General features: G+C 43.3%; 1 protein-coding gene and 1 pseudogene across 3 annotated transcripts in view; both read left to right on the forward strand.

Moving 5' to 3' along the window:
• Window positions 1–21051, forward strand: part of IQGAP2 (IQ motif containing GTPase activating protein 2) — a 279666-nt gene that overhangs the window by 165181 nt on the left and 93434 nt on the right. For all 3 annotated transcript variants that reach the window (XM_053664428.1, XM_053664429.1, XM_053664430.1), the window contains exons 6-11: window positions 3649–3716; window positions 4375–4488; window positions 5366–5544; window positions 7415–7502; window positions 12430–12593; window positions 15247–15407. In XM_053664428.1, coding sequence (XP_053520403.1) covers window positions 3649–3716; window positions 4375–4488; window positions 5366–5544; window positions 7415–7502; window positions 12430–12593; window positions 15247–15407 — 774 coding nt within the window. The remainder of the gene's footprint in view (window positions 1–3648; window positions 3717–4374; window positions 4489–5365; window positions 5545–7414; window positions 7503–12429; window positions 12594–15246; window positions 15408–21051) is intronic.
• On the forward strand, window positions 15414–20522 carry LOC119048158 (UBX domain-containing protein 4-like; annotated as a pseudogene).

The following is a 21051-nucleotide window of genomic DNA, read 5'->3' on the forward strand; positions in this document are numbered from 1 at the left end:
AATACAAGAATACAAGTTTAACATATGTTAAAATGGTAGCAAAATATTAATGTTAGTAATGCAATATATAACATTACTTGAAATAATTTGTGTTAAAAGATATTTAATGGGTGACTCCTACATAAATTTTACTGTCATATTTTTGAAATTTCTCCCATTGAATTGTATTTATAATTTTCTTTGTAGATGAGTTCAGGTGTATTTTTTAATGTAGTTGTAAAAAGGGAAGAGGACCTGGCTGGTGTAGCTCAGTGGATTGAGTGCGGGCCTGTGAAGCAAAGGATCGCAGTTCGATTCCCAGTCAGGGCACATGCCTGGGTTGCAGGCCAGTTCCCAGTGGGGGACACATGAGAGGCAAGCATACATTGATATTTCTCACCTTCTCTCCTTCTCTTCCCCTCTCTCTGAAAATAAATAAGTAAAATTTTTTAAAAAAGGGAAGAGGAAAATGCAAGTCAGGTATTAAAAAAAACTTTCAGTGATACAATAATACATTTTTGATTGTTTATGAATCTATTTCCACTTCTTAAGGTATGTGTGGCTTGATTTTATTTTCTCAGAATTCTTTTGCAGCTTTACCAGACCTGTCTGTTTAATTCTGTTGCATTTTTCTAGTTCCTGTCACTAGAAAGGAACAAGTGAGGAGGCTGACGTCTCACGTGTTTCACGTGAGAAGAGCTCCCTTTTAACTGGAGTGTTTCTCCCAGGCGATAATGAGTTGGGAAGTGGTTCATAAAATACTATGGTTTTGAAATTGTCAGCATGCTCGTTTTAATTATAGTGACTTGTTCAGCATGGACCTTGGGTGGTGAAAATTTTAGAGGCTGGGGAAATAGTTTTACGTGCCCGATACCCTCTAAAGATCTAGAATTTAAACTAAGTAATGTGCCCTCTCTTTCTAGTTTGAATCCTGAGTACATGATACCTATTTTACATTGAATAATGTTCAGAGTCTAATATGTTTTTCCTCTGTTGGAAAAATATAAGATACAAATATCATGGTGGAATTTAATATTAAAATTGCCAGATTGTTAAAATGTCATTTGTTCTTTGTCCTTTGGTTGTGGTTTTGAAGGAAAAGCTGCAAAACCATAGAAAAGTAAATGCCCAAGAACAACCTTAAACATTAAAAAGCTCACTAGTAGGTACTTCCTGAAGAAGTGGAAATGGACGATATGTATGTGAAGAAAACGTGTACCCTCACAGCTAGCAAAAGGAAACGGAGACTCACAGAATCCTTTTTGGCTCATCGCACTGTCAGGGTCCTCATTGGTAGGGTGCTGTGGTGCTTGGGGAAGCAGAACGGCATCCTCGTGTACCGGTGGCCATCGCTGGGTTCAGCTACACGGTCAGACCCCGACGACCGCCACAGCCACGGCTGTCACCCCTCGCCCAGCAGGACGGAGGTGGCCGGGAAGCCCTCGAGGCTTTGCTCTCCAGTGGGAGCCTTCACAGCACTCCGTGAAGCTGTCCACCCAGCCATCTGGAAGCTGTTCTCTTTAGTGCTCCGGGTCACAACTTGGGGGAGACCCATACTGGTGGGTGTAGCACCCTCCCCGGCCCCCAGGAGCCAGCGTCCAGTGTAACCACTGCACTGCATGGCCACCTAGTTGCCTGCCGGGACCATGCCAGTTATGAGTCACGGAGCGCAGACACCTAAAAATATGGTGCCTCTTAGGTATTTAGAATTTCTCTGAGTCAAGATGCAGTTTATCAGTCAGAGGTCATTTTTCTTCTAAGCAATGATGCTTAGTAGTAGGGTTGTCAGTACACCTAGGGGAACAGAGCTGGATGCTTAAGTCCAGGTCAGATTCTCAGAAGGAGAGGGGTCGGTTAACCCTTTGCTCACAACAATTTAAAGAGCGAAATCTCTTTAGAAAAAACCGATTTATATATTTATTTTTGGAGAGAAGGGGAAGGAGGGAGAAAGCAAGGAAGAGAAACATTGGTCAGTTGCCTTTACATGCCCCCAACCAGGGACCTAGCCCACAACCCAGGCATGTGCCCTGACCGGAAATTGAACTGGCGACCTTGCAGTCCACAGGACAATGCCCAAACTTTTTTTAAGGTTGTTCTTGGGTATTTACTTTTCTATGGTTTTGCAGCTTTTCCTTCAAAACCACAACCAAAGGACAAATGAGCCACACCAGTTGGGGCCATAATCGATTTTTAAGAATCAGTTTGACTATATATTGGAAGTTTTGATTGTGTTTATACCTTCCAATCTGGCAGTTTTGTTTTTAGGGATTTATAGTAGCAAATAAGGTATATACACAAAGATGTATCTATATATAAGTAGGTTCATTGACATACTGAAGAACTAGTAACCATCTAAATGCTCAGCAATTGGTTAAGTGCCATAAGTTCATATTATGGAGTACTGTGTGAGTTTATGAAATAGATGTTTCCAGAAACAACATTAAAAGAATTTGTATCAAAATTTATTTAGTGTGATTTTCAACATAATTTTTAAAAAATCATTCATTACTAATTTACCATGTATTACTTTTTTAAATGGTTGTTTTTTACAGAAATGATTTTTAAAAGTTAAGTACAATGCATACTATTTAATTGATTAGTAAGAGTTTGTTCTAATACCATTAAGCAGGCTTGACCTTGAACTCCTTTAACTGAAGTCTACATCTGCCATAAACTACTCAGATCCATCTCCCATCTGTATGAGAAGCGATAATCTTGAAACAGTTAAAGCCATTGGAGTCATTCTCAGTTCATTTTCCCACAGATGTTATTGTGTAACTTCTAACTTCTAATTAAAACCTCATAAATAATAACCCTGTCAAAATTGATAATAAAGTGAACCCAGAATTTTGTAGTTGGTCTGTAGAATTAATCTTCGGGGCTGAGAAGCGTAGGATAAATCTGAAACAGGAACTGGGCACAGTGAGTAAGTGGAAAAGTCACGTAATCGTGTATTTTCACCTTTTGTAGAATTTAGATGCCAGCCCTCACCTTCGTTTGCAGGTTGTAGGTAGGTTAGTGGGTGCCATCATTGCTTCCTCGGGGATTTTTAAAGATACGTGTGTGTGTGTGTGTGTGTGTGTGTGTGTGTGTGTGTATCATTTACTCTTCTTCATCTTGCATCTGCTCACATCACAATTTATCTGTAACCTCACCTCATCTATCAATAGTCTTGCCACTTTATTCGTTGGTTCAGAAAATGTAAAACAAGTATTTCCTCAAGGGCGTACAGTACATTGAAGAATACTGAAGAAGACAATATAATAATTTGAGCTGTACTTTCAACAAAATAGGAGTCCTGTAAGGAAATATCCAAGGAACTGTTTATTTAAGTTATGGAAAAATAAACTTTTATTTCATTTCTTACCTGCTGTTTTTCACTAGTCGAATCTCTGGTTCTCCCTACACCTGGATGGCAGAGGCAGCTGACCCTGCGGGGCCCCAGGCACTGCAGGAGACCAGTCTTCGGGATAAACCGGGCCTCTGGTCTCAGTCCCACTAGGGACCACGTGACCTTGGGGCTCAGTTTCCTCACCTACAAAATGAATGGATTAGACGAGTAATCTCTTAGGTCTTTCCCAACCAAAAAAGCCCTTAAGATTTAAGCAATTTCTAACTGTAAGATTTATAATAATAAAGTTTCTGATGAGCTTATGTTTTCTTTTTCAGTTTATATCTGTTCAAACTGGGCATAGCACCCCAGATCCAGGATTTGTTGGGCAAAGTGGACTTCACAGGTACTGCTTTTTATCTTTACGATTTTTTACAACGTAATTACTAAAACAGTGGACCAGCACTTTTTGTTTTCATTGCGACACTTTTTAATTTCTTTTTTCCCCTCTCTATTGATTGGTCAGAGGAGGAAACATTATTTTGTACTCAGCTAGGTCTCCTTTTCCCCGCATCTGGGAAATGAGACACTGAGGCTGACTTCTGCCTAAGGTTCCTGTTTAGAAAAGGCCCCACCTTCATGATAAAGTCTCTTTTATTTTCTTTCTTTCTCTTAATAATGACACACACTTTTTATTTTCTTTTATTAGAGAGATAAGTCCCACATATATGGGAAAGGGACCCTAGGGTGAAAACATTTCTTTTTTCAAGTTTATTGATTTATTTTATTTTCTTTTATTTATTTTCAGAGAGAGGGGAAGGGAGGGAGGAAGAGAGGGAGAGAAGCATCAATGTGTTGTTGCCTCTCATGAGGCCCCCACTGGGGACCTGGCCTGCAACCCAGGCATGTGCCCTGACTGGGAATCGAACTGGTGACCCTTTGGTTCGCAGCTCGTGCTCAATCCACTGAGCTACACCAGCCAGGGCGAAAACATTTCTGGATATGAATACACTTATTTCTGCCTCCATTTCTTGTGCCCTCTTTAATTCGTTGTTCTCTTTCAGAGGAGGAAATCAGTAATATGAGAAAGGAACTCGAGAAATATGGAATACAGATGCCATCTTTCAGCAAAATAGGTGGTATTCTGGCTAATGAACTGTCGGTGGATGAAGCCGCCTGTAAGACTATTTACAATCTAAACTTGCCATTGACATCAGACTGACTTATATTTTATTTATCATGGTCACAAGAAACAGAATATTTAGAAAATAGTTTAAACCCCTCTGAAAGCTTTTATTTATATATTAGACATGGTTAATTTGAGCATATCTGCATATAAGCAAGTAATTGATTTGGGACTTTATTTATTTTGTTCTCAAGAGAGACAAGAAGGGAGAGAGAGAAACATTGAGGTGAGAGAGAAACATCAGTTGGTTGCCTCCTTCACACACCCTGACTAGGGATTGAACTCACAACCTAGGCATGTGCCCTGACTGGGAATCAAACACACAACCTTTCAGTTTTGGGACAGTGCTCCAACCAACTGAGCCACACTGGGCAAGGGCTGATCTAGGACTTTAAACATCCACTTGTACAATGTGAATTAAGAGGTTCCAGAAATATCTTTGTTCTTCAAAATATTTCTCTACTTTCTTTGTCCTTAGATCTTAGTGGTAGGGCACACTGCTATATTCTCTTTCAGTGTAGCAAGTTAAATTACAGGCATCGTAGAAACAACCTGCTACTTTACAAGTGTCGGCGTTATTACCCGTCCAATGCCCAGCTGGCTGACATAGTGCTCCATTCATGTTAGCCTTTCAGTGCAGGTTGAATAAGTGAATAGGGACCATGTAACAGATGCTGAGGCGGGACCCAAGATAGGCGGACAGGTGGAGTTTGTCAGAGGGATGCCCTGTGATGTGTCTGAGGCCCCTGGTTTGGCATGCTCGCTGGGAGCCAGAGAAGAGAGTAAACCTGCATACGTGTATGCAGTGTTCACGCAACTGTCTGTGTTGTCATTTGCTAATAAAGAAATCTTGCTTTTTCCCTTCTCAGTGCATGCTGCTGTGATAGCCATTAATGAAGCCATTGAAAAAGGAATAGCAGAGCAGACCATTGTAACACTAAGAAACCCAAACGCCGTTTTAACTTTAGTGGACGAAAACTTTGCACAGGAATATCAGAAGGAACTCTGGGAAGCCAAAAAGGGAAAAGAGGAAAATGCAAGACTGAAGGTATTTGATTAGATTGTCAGTAATAAATATGGTGGAAGAGTAGCTAGTTTGAAAAAAGTAATACTTTTAAATCAGCTGCCTATGGTCTCTACAGCCACAGGCAACTGGCTTGGGTGAAACGTAAGGGTAAAAGACCTTGCACTGTGTAAGGAAATTGGGTTCCTTTTATGATGAATATGATAAGTTGCAAGGTTTTCAAGGCATCCTGTAAACTTACTACTTATCTGAAAAGTGTAAAAGTAGCAGCTAAAAATCTTTCCTGGTTAAGACGTCCCCAGCAGACCTACTATTGGCCGAGCTACCTTTAGATTTGTTAGTAGAGGTTAATTCAGTGTGGTGGAGTTTAGAGGGGATGTTTCTGATCCCACTCTCCTCATAGTTTCCCGATAGTCACCCCCGTATTGAGGACAGTGACTTTCTCCGCAGCAGGGCAGCCTGCCCCATGCTGACTTCCCACCCCCCACGTCCTGCCGCCTTGTGCTGTTGAAGGCTTGTCTCTGCTCCGCTTCCACTTGCTCACCAACTCTCCTCTCTTTAAGTTCTTGCCATGTCAGCTTCAGCCCCATTACCAAAAATGACCGCTTTATCTTGCAGCCTTTTCTCCACTAGTGGCCTCCACCAGCCTCCGGTGTGCTTGCCCTATGCTGGCCGCCTGCCTTCATATGGTCTGTTCCGTTACCTACGTGCTAATTTGTCGCTGTGGTTCTCCTCGGTATCAGTGTCTTGGCTTCCTCCTCCCTCTAAATGTGAGGATTGACTTTGATACCAACTCACTCCTGTCTCTGTTCTTCCTCAAGTAAGCTTATCCGCTGGTTGAAGAAACCCTCAGCCTCGCACCGGGCGTCTCTAACGCTCCTCCGGATGACTCCTCCCACAGGCCTTCCACTCACCACATCCGAGGCGCGTTCATTCCTGTTCCACCCTTCTCACATGTGCGGCCCTTGCTGACTTCCCTTCGGAACGACTTCCACATTGTTTCAGAACTCTTTTTGTGTCTCCTGTGGCCTGTCCATCCCTGTATTCCGTCGCCTTTTCTTGGCAAGCTTGCATCCATCCCCCTACTGTAGTCTCAGCACTCATGCCTCAGCCCGGCCCCTCCTGACCTGGCCTCAGGGCTCCTGCAGGACCTTCCCCCGGGGTCACTGTGGATCCTGTCATTCTCCAAGCCTGTCCAGGGCTACATCTTGAAAAACTTATCTTTAGCTGCAGATCTGGTGTAATTTCTCCAGAAACTTCCCCTGATTTCCTGCTGCCTACTGGGGCACGGTCAGGTCCTTTTCTTGTCCTTAAAAAGCCTCCAGGGCACCCAGCTTACCTCCCCACCTTTTAGCCGAGCCCTGGACACACACGCCGTGCTGCAGGCAACCAGTCCCACCAACCTTTCCCACCTCTGTGACCGAACCCTGCCGTCTGCGTCCCGCGCCCGCCTCTACCGTTGACATCGCTCTGTTCCTCCGGAACACCCTCAGCTGTTTCTTTGTAATTTTTCTTCCAACGGAACACTTATTTCTTCTATAGAATGTATTCTGTTGTGCTAGATATATTTTGATTTTATTAGACTAAATCAAATGAAACCACCAATATTTAACTGGTTTTGCTGTTCAAAATGTGGTGACATCAAGGGGTCCAGTGTAATGTTTACATCAGAACATTAGGCCTTTTCTGACGCTCCCAGGGCCTGCTGTTCCTCTCCGTGGCCCTTGGGGGTCGGGAGCCCTGGCGCCCCGCACAAGCAGGCTGTCCCAAATGCTCACATGGCTTTCAAGGGAGTACTGGCGGGTGGCTCTTCTCACTCCTTGCATTTTTGCTTTTGACTGTTGAGCTCTGGAAACATTTAACCTCAGGAGTCAGTGAAGACTTTGCTTTGCAGAGTAACTGTATTTCCGAAGAAGAAAGAGATGTGTATGAAGAACTGCTGACACAGGCGGAAATCCAAGGCACTATCAATAAAGTCAACAGTAAGTAACGGCTTCTTCTCAGGAAATGGGTTCTTCTGTAAGATATGAACTCTCCTCTTCAGAATCTCAGCAAAACTCTCTCTCAATCTGTACTCTTGTGAAACTGCCTCAAGTGACAAAAAAAAAAAATCCATGAATTGTGAATGTTGCTGTTAATTGAGCTGTTTCATCTGGCCGCACTTTCCTGAGGAGCACTTTTTGGAGATCTTGCCCCCAGTCCATGCAGAGTAGGTCAGGGTGTCTTGAAGTTACTTTGACTGTCCCTTCCTGTTGCATCATAGGTACAGTGTGTCGTGTTTTGAACCTGCCCCTTACTGGGATATCGTTGATGATTGTTTAGTAAAATATCATGACTTAAACACTCTCATTCCTTGCCCATGATTATGTGATGGCATTTGATTGGAATTGCAAAAGGTGTTATCGACAGCTTGACCCTTTAATACTTCCCAGTTACCAGCCTACGGTTTGTACGAACTGGTTTCCTCCAGCCCGTGTAGTTCTAGTGCAAGCGGATGAGGCTGACCGGCCAGTGGAATCGCCCCGTGCCAGTTTAAATCCGCGCCCCTGAGTCTCAGGGAGCTGTGCGGTTCAGTTCTTCTGTGGCATCTCTACAAAGGACAGAAAACAAATAGCCAAAATAAGCATATGCGAGCTTAGATACATTCATCTCTTTATTCGTCTTTTTCCCCTTTCTAATAAAACTTATTTTTACTTGAAGCAATAAGGAATTCTATCTGACGTTTATTTCCCATAGGTCAGCCTAAATAACCCATGTATATTCCCAAAAGGAATATATAAAAAACCATTTAGCCCGTTTAATAAAGCATGTGAACTGTCTGCCAAATGTAAAGTGGTGTTTTCACTAGTTACATCAGCCCTAAACCTTGTCCTCGATTTAACATCATCTATGAGCTTCAAATGCTCTTTATCACTCTTAACACCTTCCCCACCATGCAGACCTGTAGGTGTAACCGGAAGTTTGTCCCTAAGTTGCAGCAGAGACACATCCAAAAGTCTTCACCCAGTAGTTAAGCAGGCCCAGAGCACTTGGACGTGAACATCTAGGTGTTCACAACTGAGTAGGTGTGAGAAATTTTCTCACATTCACTGCTAAGAGCTCCGGGGTAACTTAAAAAACACACACACACATATTAACATATTGGAATGTGTATTCCTATTCTTTTCTTCTACTAAATGTTGAACATGTTGTTGATGATACACAGAGTATAAGTTCAAGTTTCTCCTTCTGTTCTGTTTAAAAGCTGAGAATTTCATTAGGCTTGGCAGAAATGAATTACAGGAAGAAATTAATGTTGCCAGTGAGACATCTGAGGTCCATAAGTTTAGTGAGGAAATAGTTCCGGAGCCTTTCGCCATCCTTTATTAAGAAATGTTTATAGTCACAACAACAGATTTCTGTTTCATGTTAAGTAAAATGTCTTATGTAAATATTTTAATACTTTATTCCATGACAAATTTAGTGCTAAATCAGCTATACTTTTTCCCCATTTTTAAGTAAAAGGCATGAGGTGATTTGCACTGATGCATAACCAGCTGAAGTTATGAAGGACATTGCAATAGTCGATGGTTTTAAAGGTGCAGAACATGATTATTCTGAAGTTTTTGATCTCTCCCCATCTGAAAATTTATAGTAGAATAGAGCCAAACCTAGTCTTGAAAAAAAAGATCCCCGCAAAGCACGTTTTCATCAGTGACTTGATGAGGAGACAGTTGTATGCTTTCAAATGTGTGCGTACAACTCCTTGACAAGCTTTTCCCCAGCCAGGTAGGTGATTGCAGCAAAATGTTAAGGTGTCTACATTCATAGTAGCCATCGTTATGGCGTAAGTGACAGCTTTGATGGCCATGTCACCAGCTCTGTTGCCAGAGCCTTCAGCTTTGTTTGAAGTACAATGATTTAACTTTGGGGTTTGGCACATGCATCCCACTCATCACATGGTCTATTCTGTGATGCTCAGGGCTGGGAATTTTGTTAAATGCACAGTATAAAACAGTGGTGAAGCTTAAAAGTAAGCTTATTTTTATTTTTTTATTCTTACATTTTTATTTTTTAGAAGAAATGGTGCACTAAGAGTGTTTTAAGGATGTGATTTTTCTGGTAATATTTTACCCTCAGTTGCATAAACACGTACTAGAGTTTTCAAAGGAGAAGCAGGGTGCCTTCCAAAGTAGTCAGAGGTGGAGCAGAAAGGTCTCATAACTTTAACAGAAGAGCAAACACCACAAACCAACTTGTGACCTTCCTTTCTGGAATTCTTTCACTTGTCATATTAATTCTAAGAATAGAAAGTGTGTTTGGGTTTTTCAGATCCTTTAGAATAAGTGTAGAATTTTCTGGGAGGGTGGCGTAAAAGACTGCATTAGTTGTAAGTATTTCCTGCAACTGAAAGATGTCTGCTGGTGAGGTCGTTGGAGGCAGCTCCTTGCGAATGTAGTTAGAGCAGACGAATTGTCATCGGTTAAAAAGAGTTAGAATAGTCTTAGCTGCCGTGTAGCCGAGCATTAGGGAGACAGAGAAGTTCTAAAAATCTATGGGTCTATGTTTTTTCTACCACCCTGAAGCCTTATTTACAAGGCAAAATCCTGCTGGTTCTCTCTGTTTGCTATTGCCTGGTGGCAGAGTTCACTCGTTCTTCCAGTTGGTCAGCAATTTCGTTTCCATTTTCTGAAACCTATGCTAAACCCACTGGTTTAAGCACTTTCAGTTTGGTCACTAAAATTCAGGTCTTTGTAATCTGAACATTGCAACTGGTAAAGACATCACAGAGCTTATGATTGGGTCAGATCATGTCAACCAAGGCATTTCTGTGGTCAGGGCTGCTTTTTTTAAAAAATAGGTTAACTGATACTAGCACAGACTTATTCGATCATAAGAATTTTAGTTGTAGTATTTCTAAAACTATATCTGGATTACTTTGCATTAAGAATCCCAATTTATAGAAACACGAATCTCGGGGAGAATGTTCTGAGAACTAGTCGCATCGAGCCCAAGCAGCAGTGGGTCCAGGTGGCTCCTGAGTGTTTCCCGTGGTTCTGACTCAGGGCACAGACACAGCAGTAGGGCCAGTCCTCCCGCAGCTCCGTCTCCTTCAGGAGGCCATGCTAACAAACAGCGAGCTTTTAAGAGCAATCCCTGCGGGATCTCTATGGCCTAGCTCCCAATACTGTGTGGATTCCCAAGGCGTGAAATCCTCAGGGACTGGAACCATGTGAAGGCTTCACGGAGGAGGGACTGACGCCGTCACCTGCCCACAGTGCCCTCGGCCTCATGGATGAGACATGAGACAAATTCACAAGGACTGCCCTGTCCTGTGGAGGAAAAGGGGTGGCATGGCTACTCCTTCAAGGGGAGAGTGCACTGACCTTTGCCTAGACAGGCTTTTATTGGGCTTAATTGGCACAGGAGTTCAGGTACAGCTTATTAATCATTGTCAGGCAGTAAACAATAGATAGTATACAAAGAACTATAGGGCTTCTTCTGAGTCAGGGTCTATCAGCTGAAAGGCTACTATACTAAACTTTGGGAAACAAACTTGTTTCCTGCTCAGGCCTTTATTATTTAACTAAGAACATTCTTAGCAAAGCAGCTTTCACAGGATTTTACACATCCTTTCTCAGGCCTGATCACCTGGGAAGCCCACCCTTTCCAGCACAGGGCTGCACCATCCTCTGTCATTGTTTCAGGTTTAAGTCAGGCAGAGGAGGCAGATAGCCAAGGAATTTTCAGAGACTTCTCAGGCAGAGAATGAGGACTCAGGCTTTGTCAAAGCCAAGGAATGAGGGTCCATCACCCCCTTTTTCCATAGTCCCCCCAAGTCCTTCCCTGGGCCCTCCATGTGATCATTCCTGTCTTAGGTCGTCCCCCCCTTGGGGAATTTTACCCATCATTGGCTAACTGATCAAGCACTGCAGGCCAGTTATGAAAAAAGGAGCAGAAGCGGCACCTCTGCCAGGGAGATAAGCTTTGTCTCCTTAGTGGCTTATGGTTTGAAGGTCACTTACTCAGCCTTAGCCATGGGGGGTTTACAGCTCCTGAAACCAAGCAGGGCGGCTCCCAACAAGGGAGGACCAGAGCTGGTCCTCAAAGGAAGAGTTTTGGGGGGACATCACGCTCGGCAGGGACGTTCTCATATCTCCAGCTCTGTCAATGCCGAGTTCTTTTACGGACTACCCCCAAGGGTTGGACTGACTTCCAACTACTCAGCTACCATTTCCAAGGCTCTGCCTGCCCTGCCACTTCGGTTTCAGAGTTCATAGATCGCGGCTTCTTAGGTTCTGGGTTTTGTATTGTTGTTCTGTTACAGTTGTCCCAATTTTCCCCTGTTGGTCTCCCCCACCCCACCCCTGCTGCTCCCACAGGCAGTCCCCATCCTGTTGTCCATGTCCATGGGTCATTTATACTTGTTCTTTAACTAGGCTGTACCCCTTCTCCTTTCCCTTATTTCCCCTCCCCTCTGGTTCCTGTCAGTCTGTTCCTTGTTTCTATACTTATGGTTCTATTTTACTCATTAGGTACCACTTAGAAGTGATATCACATGGTATTACTCTTGGTTATCACATGGTATTACTCTTTTACCACCTGGCTTATTTCACTTAGCATAATATTCTCTAGTGCCATCCATGCTATTCTGAAGGGTAGGAGCTCCTTCTTTCTTCTGCTGCATAGTATTCCATTCTGTAAATGTACCACAGTTTTTTAATCCACTCATTTACTGATGGGCACTTAGGCAGTTTCCAGCACTTGGCTGTTGTAAATAATGCTGCTATGAACATAGGGGTGCATAGGGTCTTTTGAATTGGTGTCTCAGATTGTTAGGCTATAGTCCTCCTTGGGTAGCTGGGGTGGTTGGGTCAGGCCACAGTGGGGAAAGTGGGCCTTCTGACGGAATGTGATGCCCCGCCTCAGGACTCGCTGCCGTGGACCACATCAACGCTGTCATTCGGGAAGGCAACCCCGAGAATACGCTGCTTGCACTGAAGAAGCCAGAGGCCCAGCTGCCTCCCGTTTATCCCTTTGCTGCTGTGATGTATCAGACTGAACTTTCCAACCTCCAGAAACAGAACGCCATGGTGAGTCAGGGGAGCCAGTAGTTATGGAGATGTTAATTATCACGAGTCCGAGCCACAGGAAAGGTTGCTCAGGGGGTGCAGAGGCGTGTAGCGTTTCTAACTTGTGCCAATCCCCGGTCTCGCTGGCCGCCCTGGACTACCTCCATGGCCGCCTTCCCTTTAATTCCTGCTTTTGATCCACATGAGGAATCCAGAGTCCAGTCTGGAAAGGCAGACAGGGCTCTACACAGATATACACTGAAAGCAAGTGGTTGTTCTCTGTGACTTTTTAAAAACTTTTTAGATAATTTTTAAACTATGCTGAATTTTTTAAAATATGTTTTTGATATAGAGAAATAGGCTCTAAATCAGCATATCTAGATCGGTGACATTAGCACCATGGCTTTAGTTTTTGTAAATGTGTGCCCTTACTGTGCTAATGCTATTAAACAGCACTATTTGCATAAGGTTAGAGTAGTTAAGAGCGTGTGTACTACAAACTAAGCCAAACAGTGGAACAAAATGAGACGTGCTGGAGCGGAGCCAAGAATCTGATATAGGAGAGAGCTAGGATTTCAAAAAGGTGGGGAAAGGAATGAAATCCTTAACAAGGATTTCACCCTTTGGGGAAGAAAACATTACCTCACCACACATATCAAAATAAATTTTCCATATAAACAGTTAAATGTAAAAAAAAAATTTTAAATTAAAGACCTAAGGAAAAATAGAAAGACATTGGATCTTAAAAATCAGAAAGAGCACTGATCCACCCAAAAATTAGGGACAGGAAGTTAAAGCATAAAAGGGCAATTTACCAAATATCTGATATTCGTAATGACAAACACACACAACAGTGTTCACACTGAATCAGACGTAGGTAAGAGTAAGTTAAAACAAAATACAATTATTTTTGGAAATCAGATCGGCAGACTTGTGAGATCCGACCTCGTGCGGGCACAGACCTGGGGCGGGGGCCTCTCCCCCCACGGCTGATGGGAGTGTGGGCAGCGCCACCTCCCCGGAGGGTGGCCCCAGTGGTGGGCACCGGAGGCTCTTCCCCTTTTCCTGACAGTTATGCTCCTAGGAAAAGAACACGAATCAAAAAGTGGTAGCCACAAGACGTTTCCAACCTTGTCTCTGATACTGAGAAGCAGGAAGCAAACCACGGGTCTAACTCATAACAGATCACTCACGCTAATATTAAGTGGAAAAAATGAGATTACAATATATAGCATCACCTCGTTTTTTTTTGTAATTAGAAAATAACTAGTCAGTTTAAAAACACCTCTGTAAATCACCGCATGAATTAAAAGTGGAAGCATATAAACTAAAGGGCCGGGTGGTCGGACTTGTTTTCTTATTCTTGCTTATGAACACTTCCTATGTTTTCTAAACAGAAAGGTGCGATTTTGCAGTAAAAGAAAAATTCATTATTTCCCTAAATTGCATCTAGGTTCCCATTGCATGGGCGTTTCTCTGGCCCTGGAGTGCAAGGCCACCAGAACTCCCCCGCAGGCATTCATGCCCAGCTGGCTAGGCGTCAGCTCGCGGGCGCGAAGGCCTCTTTCTTCCTTACTCTCCTCACCGTTTCTGCTGCACACCACTGCAGACACTGGGGACAGCTCACTGAAAGGGCAAGAAGAGGTGAACCTCACATGATCACGTTCTTCTCTTATAATTTTGTACTTTCCCTGTGTGTTACACTTGTAGTTAATTTAATACATTTGGGTGAAATTTATTTACATGTTCCCTATAATAACCTTTTCTTCCCATTTGCTTTGGAAGGGAAAATGATACTTTGTTACTCTAAAATCACTGTGCTGCAAGATTTCTATGGGGATCCAGAAATCTATAATGTATTTTAATATAAATGTTACATTGTATATATTAAATACATTTAATATCCTAGATGTAAAGATATATATCAGCTTTTAAAAATTAATTCACTTTCATGATCCCTTTGCGTTTCTTCACTATATGGAAGAAATAACTTTTGGAGGTTCAGCCAAGTCAACATAAAATGGTTTAAATGGAAGGGAGAAGATGTTCTGAAATCTAAGATACATTTTTTAAATAATTCATACTTATAAATCTGGAAGTTCTTACTTGCTTTACCAAAAGATTTACCTCACATTTCTTTAAATAGCTACACCTTATAGTACATTTAAAATCTTCTACCCAATTATAAAAATGTGACTACATTTTTTGAAACTAGAATCAATATTCTTGGCTTAAAGATTTTTATTTACTCTTCTGGGGCTCTAAGTTTTAGGTGAAATTCTTTCCTCTTTTCCTTACCCTTAGTTCAAATGGAGAATTATTAGTTATACTAAAATCTCACTTCACACTCAGAAAGTGACAACATTATCTAACCCTTGGCTTATTTGGTAAGACCGAGCCTATGAGCAGCCAGTCAAGCTGGGAGTACGAATCAGCTGTGGGAATTCAGATGTTTGTAGAATCATAAATGTTGGTTGTAATGAACTCAGTCCCAAAAATTACCTAAGAAAGTCCCAGAAGTTCTCAAAAGTCAAAGAAAAGCAGGCGACTAATAAGCCCTTGTTCTTCTGGACTCTCAGAATCTTTGACTTTTCATCGTTCTTTGAAATGTGCATTCTGAACCCCCATCACATCCACGAGGTGTGCGAGCTCACTGCCACACGTTTCCCAACAGAACTACTTGGCCCACGAGGAGCTGCTGATAGCGGTGGAAATGCTGTCCGCTGTTGCTTTACTGAACCAGGCCTTGGACAGCAGTGATCTCGTGTCCGTGCAGAGTCAGCTCAGAAGCCCAGCAATAGGCTTCAACAATCTGGATGAGACGTATGTGGAATGGTAAGAAGTTTTCCAAACCTCTTTTCAACGCAGATATCTGTGTCCGGCTGATCTCACAAATAAAGGACCAGCCACTTCCTGAAGAAACCCATATATCCATGCGCTTTTGCTTAAAAGCTAGTCTACTTTGTCTTGAGAGCCTTCCTACTATTAGAGTTCCTTCTTTACAGTCTTCCTTTTAGGGAAACACGGAGTCCAAAAACAATCATCCTGTGGCAACTGCTGCCTGAATTTGTCGCAAGCACAGATTATTTGATAGGCTAACAACGTGTTGAAAACATACCTTCCCCACACCTTTCTTTGGGCTTCTTTTGGAGACAAAATGTAGAGAAGTTGGGAGCAATGTTGGTAGAGAGATAACAAAATATAGAGAAGTTGGAAGCAATGTTAGTAGACATCCAGTCCAGTTCTTTTATGTTGCTGGTGAGGAAACTGAATCTGGACTTATGGACCCAAAGTTTGGCCATTGGGCCCCAAACCCCCCTTTTCCTGAGTGTTAAACCAAAGGAACCCTGAGACCACAGTGGCTCACGGCAGTGGGTGACAATCCCAGTTTAGTATCTTCATTTTGTGCTCCATACACAAGCTACTGGATAGTGCAGTTGATAGTGTTATAACACACTAGAGCAGATCTAGGCAGAAAATTAAGGGGGTGGAATAAGTAGCCCAATGAGAGATTCAGTAAAGCAAAAGCCTAAATCCAAAACAGTGACCGACCGTCCATCTTTGTGACCACCAGGGGGAGATGTCTGCTTAGATCTTAAAAACTCTTCAGCTACCGTTTCTGGAACTGCTCAAATAGGTAGGTTAATTCTGAGTTTCGTACAGTTGTTCAGGGAGAAAATGGTTTGACCACTTAGAAATTTAAGAAACTGTGTTGGACCACTTATCTATATAGAGAATGGCCCCAAAGTAGTAGGACAGTGCATTTTTCTCATCTTTAATCTTTTTGGAGAACCTCATGTTCTTGTACTGCATAAATTTGGCCACCTGGTTCATATTATGCTTCAGAGTCTCTTTGCAAGGTAATTTATTTCTACCACCACTGTTTCTGTTAATGGCGCCACCCTCTACTCCAAGCTTAGAAACCTCAAGTTCAGCTTGAGTTTTGCTACGCCTCTGCCAGGCACCGCCTGCTGCGAGCAGCCTGCTCACTTCCCTCCCTGTCAGTAGCCAATCTGTGTGCGTTATACGTGTGCAAAATGCTTCATTTCCCAGCGACCACCTCATTTAGACATTTTACCTTTGCTTCTATAATAACTTCCAGATTGGTCTTCCTGCTCTTTTCTGCCCTCATTCTTAGCTAAGCAGGTTTGCTCTGCTCTCCGTGCTGGAGTAGAAGATGGAGCTGGCCACACCCTCAGGGAGCTCACCATCTAGGGGGGAATCTTGATGAGAGAGTTGTCCAGACTGTCCCATGGACTCAGCATCTCTGGCCACTGCCCTCTGAATGACAGTACCCTCTCCCTCCAAATCACCCATTTTGATTATCAAAAATCTTCTCCTCCCCCCATCCCAATTTATAAATAACCAGTTAAGGAAACGGTCCCACATCTCACTTGAGAACCACTTTTATACCTGTGGTCTTCAACTGGGGCCTGCAGACACAGCCTCAGAGTTCAAATATTCTGTATGAGAAACTTAAAATCCGTGTCTTAATAATCTTTTAAAAAATTGATGGGACTCGGTGGGGCCCCGAGGTGTGGTGTCATGTGACAGTGCGCTCCTCGCCCACACTTGCGTATCCCAGGAGGACGCTGATGGATCTGTGCTTTGGTGGGGGGGTTGGGGTAGGTGGACCAGCTGGGGCTGTGGAGCCTCAGGGATGAGAGTGGGCCTTGAAGTCGGGGGCAGCTCTGGAACGGCAGTGACAGCACATAGGCCCAGGTGCAGGATGCTGTGGTTCCAGGGCGCCGTTCTGGCCACCATGGCGTCGGCCAAGGAGAGCACACAGCCTTCGTGGTGTTCCTGGCAGGTGATGAGCGGTCTACACAGATGGCTGCAAGTTGGGAAGATGAAGGCACCAGAAGCGTCTTCAAATAGTTTTGCTGCTCTTAAAATTGTTACCAAAAGTGGAGCCTGCCTACAGTTTTCACTGGTCTGTCGTGTGTGTGTTCCATCTAGTTTCTTTACTGTAGATAGTGAACTTCCTTGGAAATAATAGCAGCAAGTGTTTGTGCAGATGAACTTGTTACCAGAATTCAGTCTGGCAGATGCACTCATTAAAAGGCGAAACATCAGTGGCAAATGGCAGTCAGTCAGAAAATTCAGTCTCTGTCCCATCCACCTCATTTGAACCTATTAGCACTTCTGAAAACTATCAGACCAAAAATGGAGAGATCTGTGAGACACCGCTCACTTCTCTTACAAAGTCAGATCCCACAGCAGGAGAAAGATCAGGCCGTGCTGCTCCCTCAGGGACCTGCGAGGACCTCCCCATCAGAGTGGAAAGATTAACCAAAAACCATGAAGAAGGGAGAGAAAAGGCAGAAGATGGGGCAGCTCAAGAGCATATAAAATAGCAGATTGCATTGGATCATGCAGAGAGAGCTGCTTGTTTTGCAAAGACAAAGGAAGAAGTAGAAGCTGCTAAAGCTGCTGCCTTGCTGGCTAAACAGCAAAAGTGGAAGTTAAGAGGGACGCTTCTGGAAAAGAAAAGCACGATTGCAAGAATTCAGTTCTGTCTTCCTGACGATTCTTCCTTATAAATCAGCTCCCTTCTGATGTGCCAGAAGAGAGGCAAGGCAGTCTGCTGCACAGATGTTGGCAACGCTTACAGTAATTTTGCATTAGCAACTGTGTTTCCCAGGAAAGAATTTACCAAAGAAGATTACAAAAAGAAGTGACAGGATTTGGAACTTGCCCCAGATACTTCAGTGGTACTGTTGCCAGCAGAAAGATCAGCTACATGATTGGTACATCCTTCCAGTGGAGAATTCGGGCAGCATCTGGTTTAGTACCTGTTCCTTGCCATCTGGAGATTGACCAGCAACTTTTTATTAGTGGTCCACCTCCTGCACAGACCTCAGTGAGGGCAGCGTCTTCAGAATCCTCCCACCTTGCATCGTCTAGCAATTCAGAAGAAAAAGGGAACCTATGAGAAAAAGAGTGCTGGGGAAGTGGGAAAGACTTTAAAAAGGAGGCAAAGACGTATAGATTGAGGACTCAGTGTGACAGTGAAGATGAAAACAACACTTGGAATGGAAATTCTACTCAACAGTTTTTAGTGTGACAAGTACATTATGAGCAATAACCATTGTTTCTCTAATGATTCAGTTCAACTGAAATTCTCCTGGGGAGGTGGGACTACTTTATGTTTTCTAACCAATCTATAAAGTATCTCTTGATTCTTGCTTAGTGGGTTGAAGTCGTTTAACTCAGACAAGTCAAGAAATAAAATAACTCGCTCCCTCCTAGGTCCTTGCATATGGTAACCAACTGCTAGAAGCCTAAAAGAATCAAAAGGTCCTCCACCACCTCCCTTTATCAGCTTTGTTATTCGGCATTTCATACACCCCTTAGCCTGTGCTCTCAGGTGATATGTTTTGTTTGGAGCTATTTCACTCAGGAACTCATAAGCCCACAAAGTAACTGGTATGACACTGAGTAATTTGACTGAGTCATAGCATTTTAACTAGCCAATCGGACAATAATTTATGTTTTTTTTTTCTCTTTCTACTCATCTATTGCAAGCCAAAATCTTAAGTTTTCAATTTTAAACACCGAATAAAAAACCATTCTCCCCTCACCCTCCAAAAAGTTGATTTAAGCATTTTCTGGGTCACCTGGATGACCCAGTACCAACATAGATTCAGGGCCCCCTTCAGTTCTTGAGTTGATGGTTGCATCAGCCCCACGTGACCTTCTGTGGCCTCAGCATTTCACTTCCAGTGTCAGCTTTGAATCCAGGTTCTTGGAAGCCTGAGTGACAGGTTTTCAAGTATAAGAAACACTACGGAGTCAGTTTGTGTGGGTTCGTAGCACAAGAGTGTGGGCATAGCTGCCTTGATGAATTCTTACCAAGGCTCTGCCTAGTTATCATGGCTTCCAGCCTTGGGACTGGGTTTTCCCAGGAAGGTTCTTTTGTCTAATCCTCACAGAGATGATGTGGAGTCGACATCGGCTCCAGGCACATGCTATTCCCAGACTAATTGTTCTAAAACATAGCTATGTGTATAACGCTCTTCTCTTTGTGTTCCTGGTTCTCATCTGAATTAGGAACAGACTCCTCACTCCGAACATATTGTTCTGGCCTGAGCAGCAGCTGCGTCTTTCCTCGCACTGTGTCCTTCAGCCAAGCCGGAGCTGAGCACACCGTGCACTGTCTGGCCTGTCTGCTCCTGTGCATGCTCCTCTCACCCCCAGGGGCGTAATACCTGTCACCCACCTCTGCCTGGCCCAGCCTTGGAGCTTCCCAGCCCCCGGCACAGAGTACACTTCCTAAGTTATCTCCATGTTCTTTCCACCCCCACTAATGTCATCTCTCCCAAGAATTAAAATGGTGTGGTCACAGTGGTGCAGCCCAAAGTGTCATTTTGATTCCTCCTAGCAGAGCTCTTTTCTCTTCACCTGTGAAGCACGAAAGCAAAACAGAAACATGTCTGCATCAGCAGAGCAGTTTTGAGAACTAAGTGCTTGGTCCAGTGCCTGTCCCAGGCAAGGCGCTCCACCACTAAGATCTCCTGCTGCTGCTGCTTCCTTGGAAGTCCCTTGTTTCTGCTTCTACTGACCGTCTACAGGATGGCCTTTCCCATGCTCTGCTGTTTTACTCGTTTGGAATTTTCGTCTTATCCACTACACTGAAAGCTCCGTGAAGTGTAAAGGCTGCATCTTGTTTTCTACATAGTAAATGCTTAATAAACACCTGCTAGATGAAATTGGCATTTTAGTCTCACAACGTCCCCAGTCTGTTAGGAGTACAATCTTACTTGTCTACCCATGGCAGTTAGTAAGGAGAGCTCTAAGAGGTGACAAGAAAGGACATGGACCTTTTGAATACTTTCCAGAGTTGATTGATGTCTTCAATACTCACACGGAAAAGCCTGTGGAGCCCTGTTGTTACCCCCAAAATATGTGCCTCAGACTAGTGTTGTTCATTTCTAAAGAAATGATGGGTGATCACTGTTCTTTCTGTGTTTATCCTTAAGCTTTCTTGTTTTATTCCCATTGGATCATTTAGATGTTAAGCATGTGAAGTGGTCATAAGGATTTTGCACTCATTTTTAGAATGGCCCCATCTATAAGGATGCTAACCATACAAGTTGCCATTTATCCTTATTGTGTTTATGGTCAGTATTATGTATTACTAGTGACTCGGAGTATCTTCCTAGGTCTATAACTCTTGGTAAGGTGGAAATCTCACATGTGACAGCTAACCAGTTTCAGGCCTGCATTTGAGGTCAGTTAGCCACCTGCTATTTTCAATGCTGTTTTTCTTTCTCAAGTCTCTATGGAAGACACCTCAGTGTCACCTTCGGGCAATACAGAATTTTTAAGAAATTTTTCACAACAGGAAAACAGTTTCAGACTTAAGGTGATGTTAATTCTTTTCAGCTCCCGCAGGAAATCCGCAGGTGCTACTCAGAAGTCAAACCACATAGTAAATCAAGTAGGTGATAGTGCAAAAGCAAAGTAAACTGTGAAA

Source organism: Artibeus jamaicensis, unplaced genomic scaffold, assembly GCF_021234435.1.
Source record: "Artibeus jamaicensis isolate MK-2021 breed Jamaican fruit bat unplaced genomic scaffold, CSHL_Jam_final contig_373, whole genome shotgun sequence".
In the NCBI taxonomy this organism is placed as follows: Eukaryota; Metazoa; Chordata; class Mammalia; order Chiroptera; family Phyllostomidae; genus Artibeus; species Artibeus jamaicensis.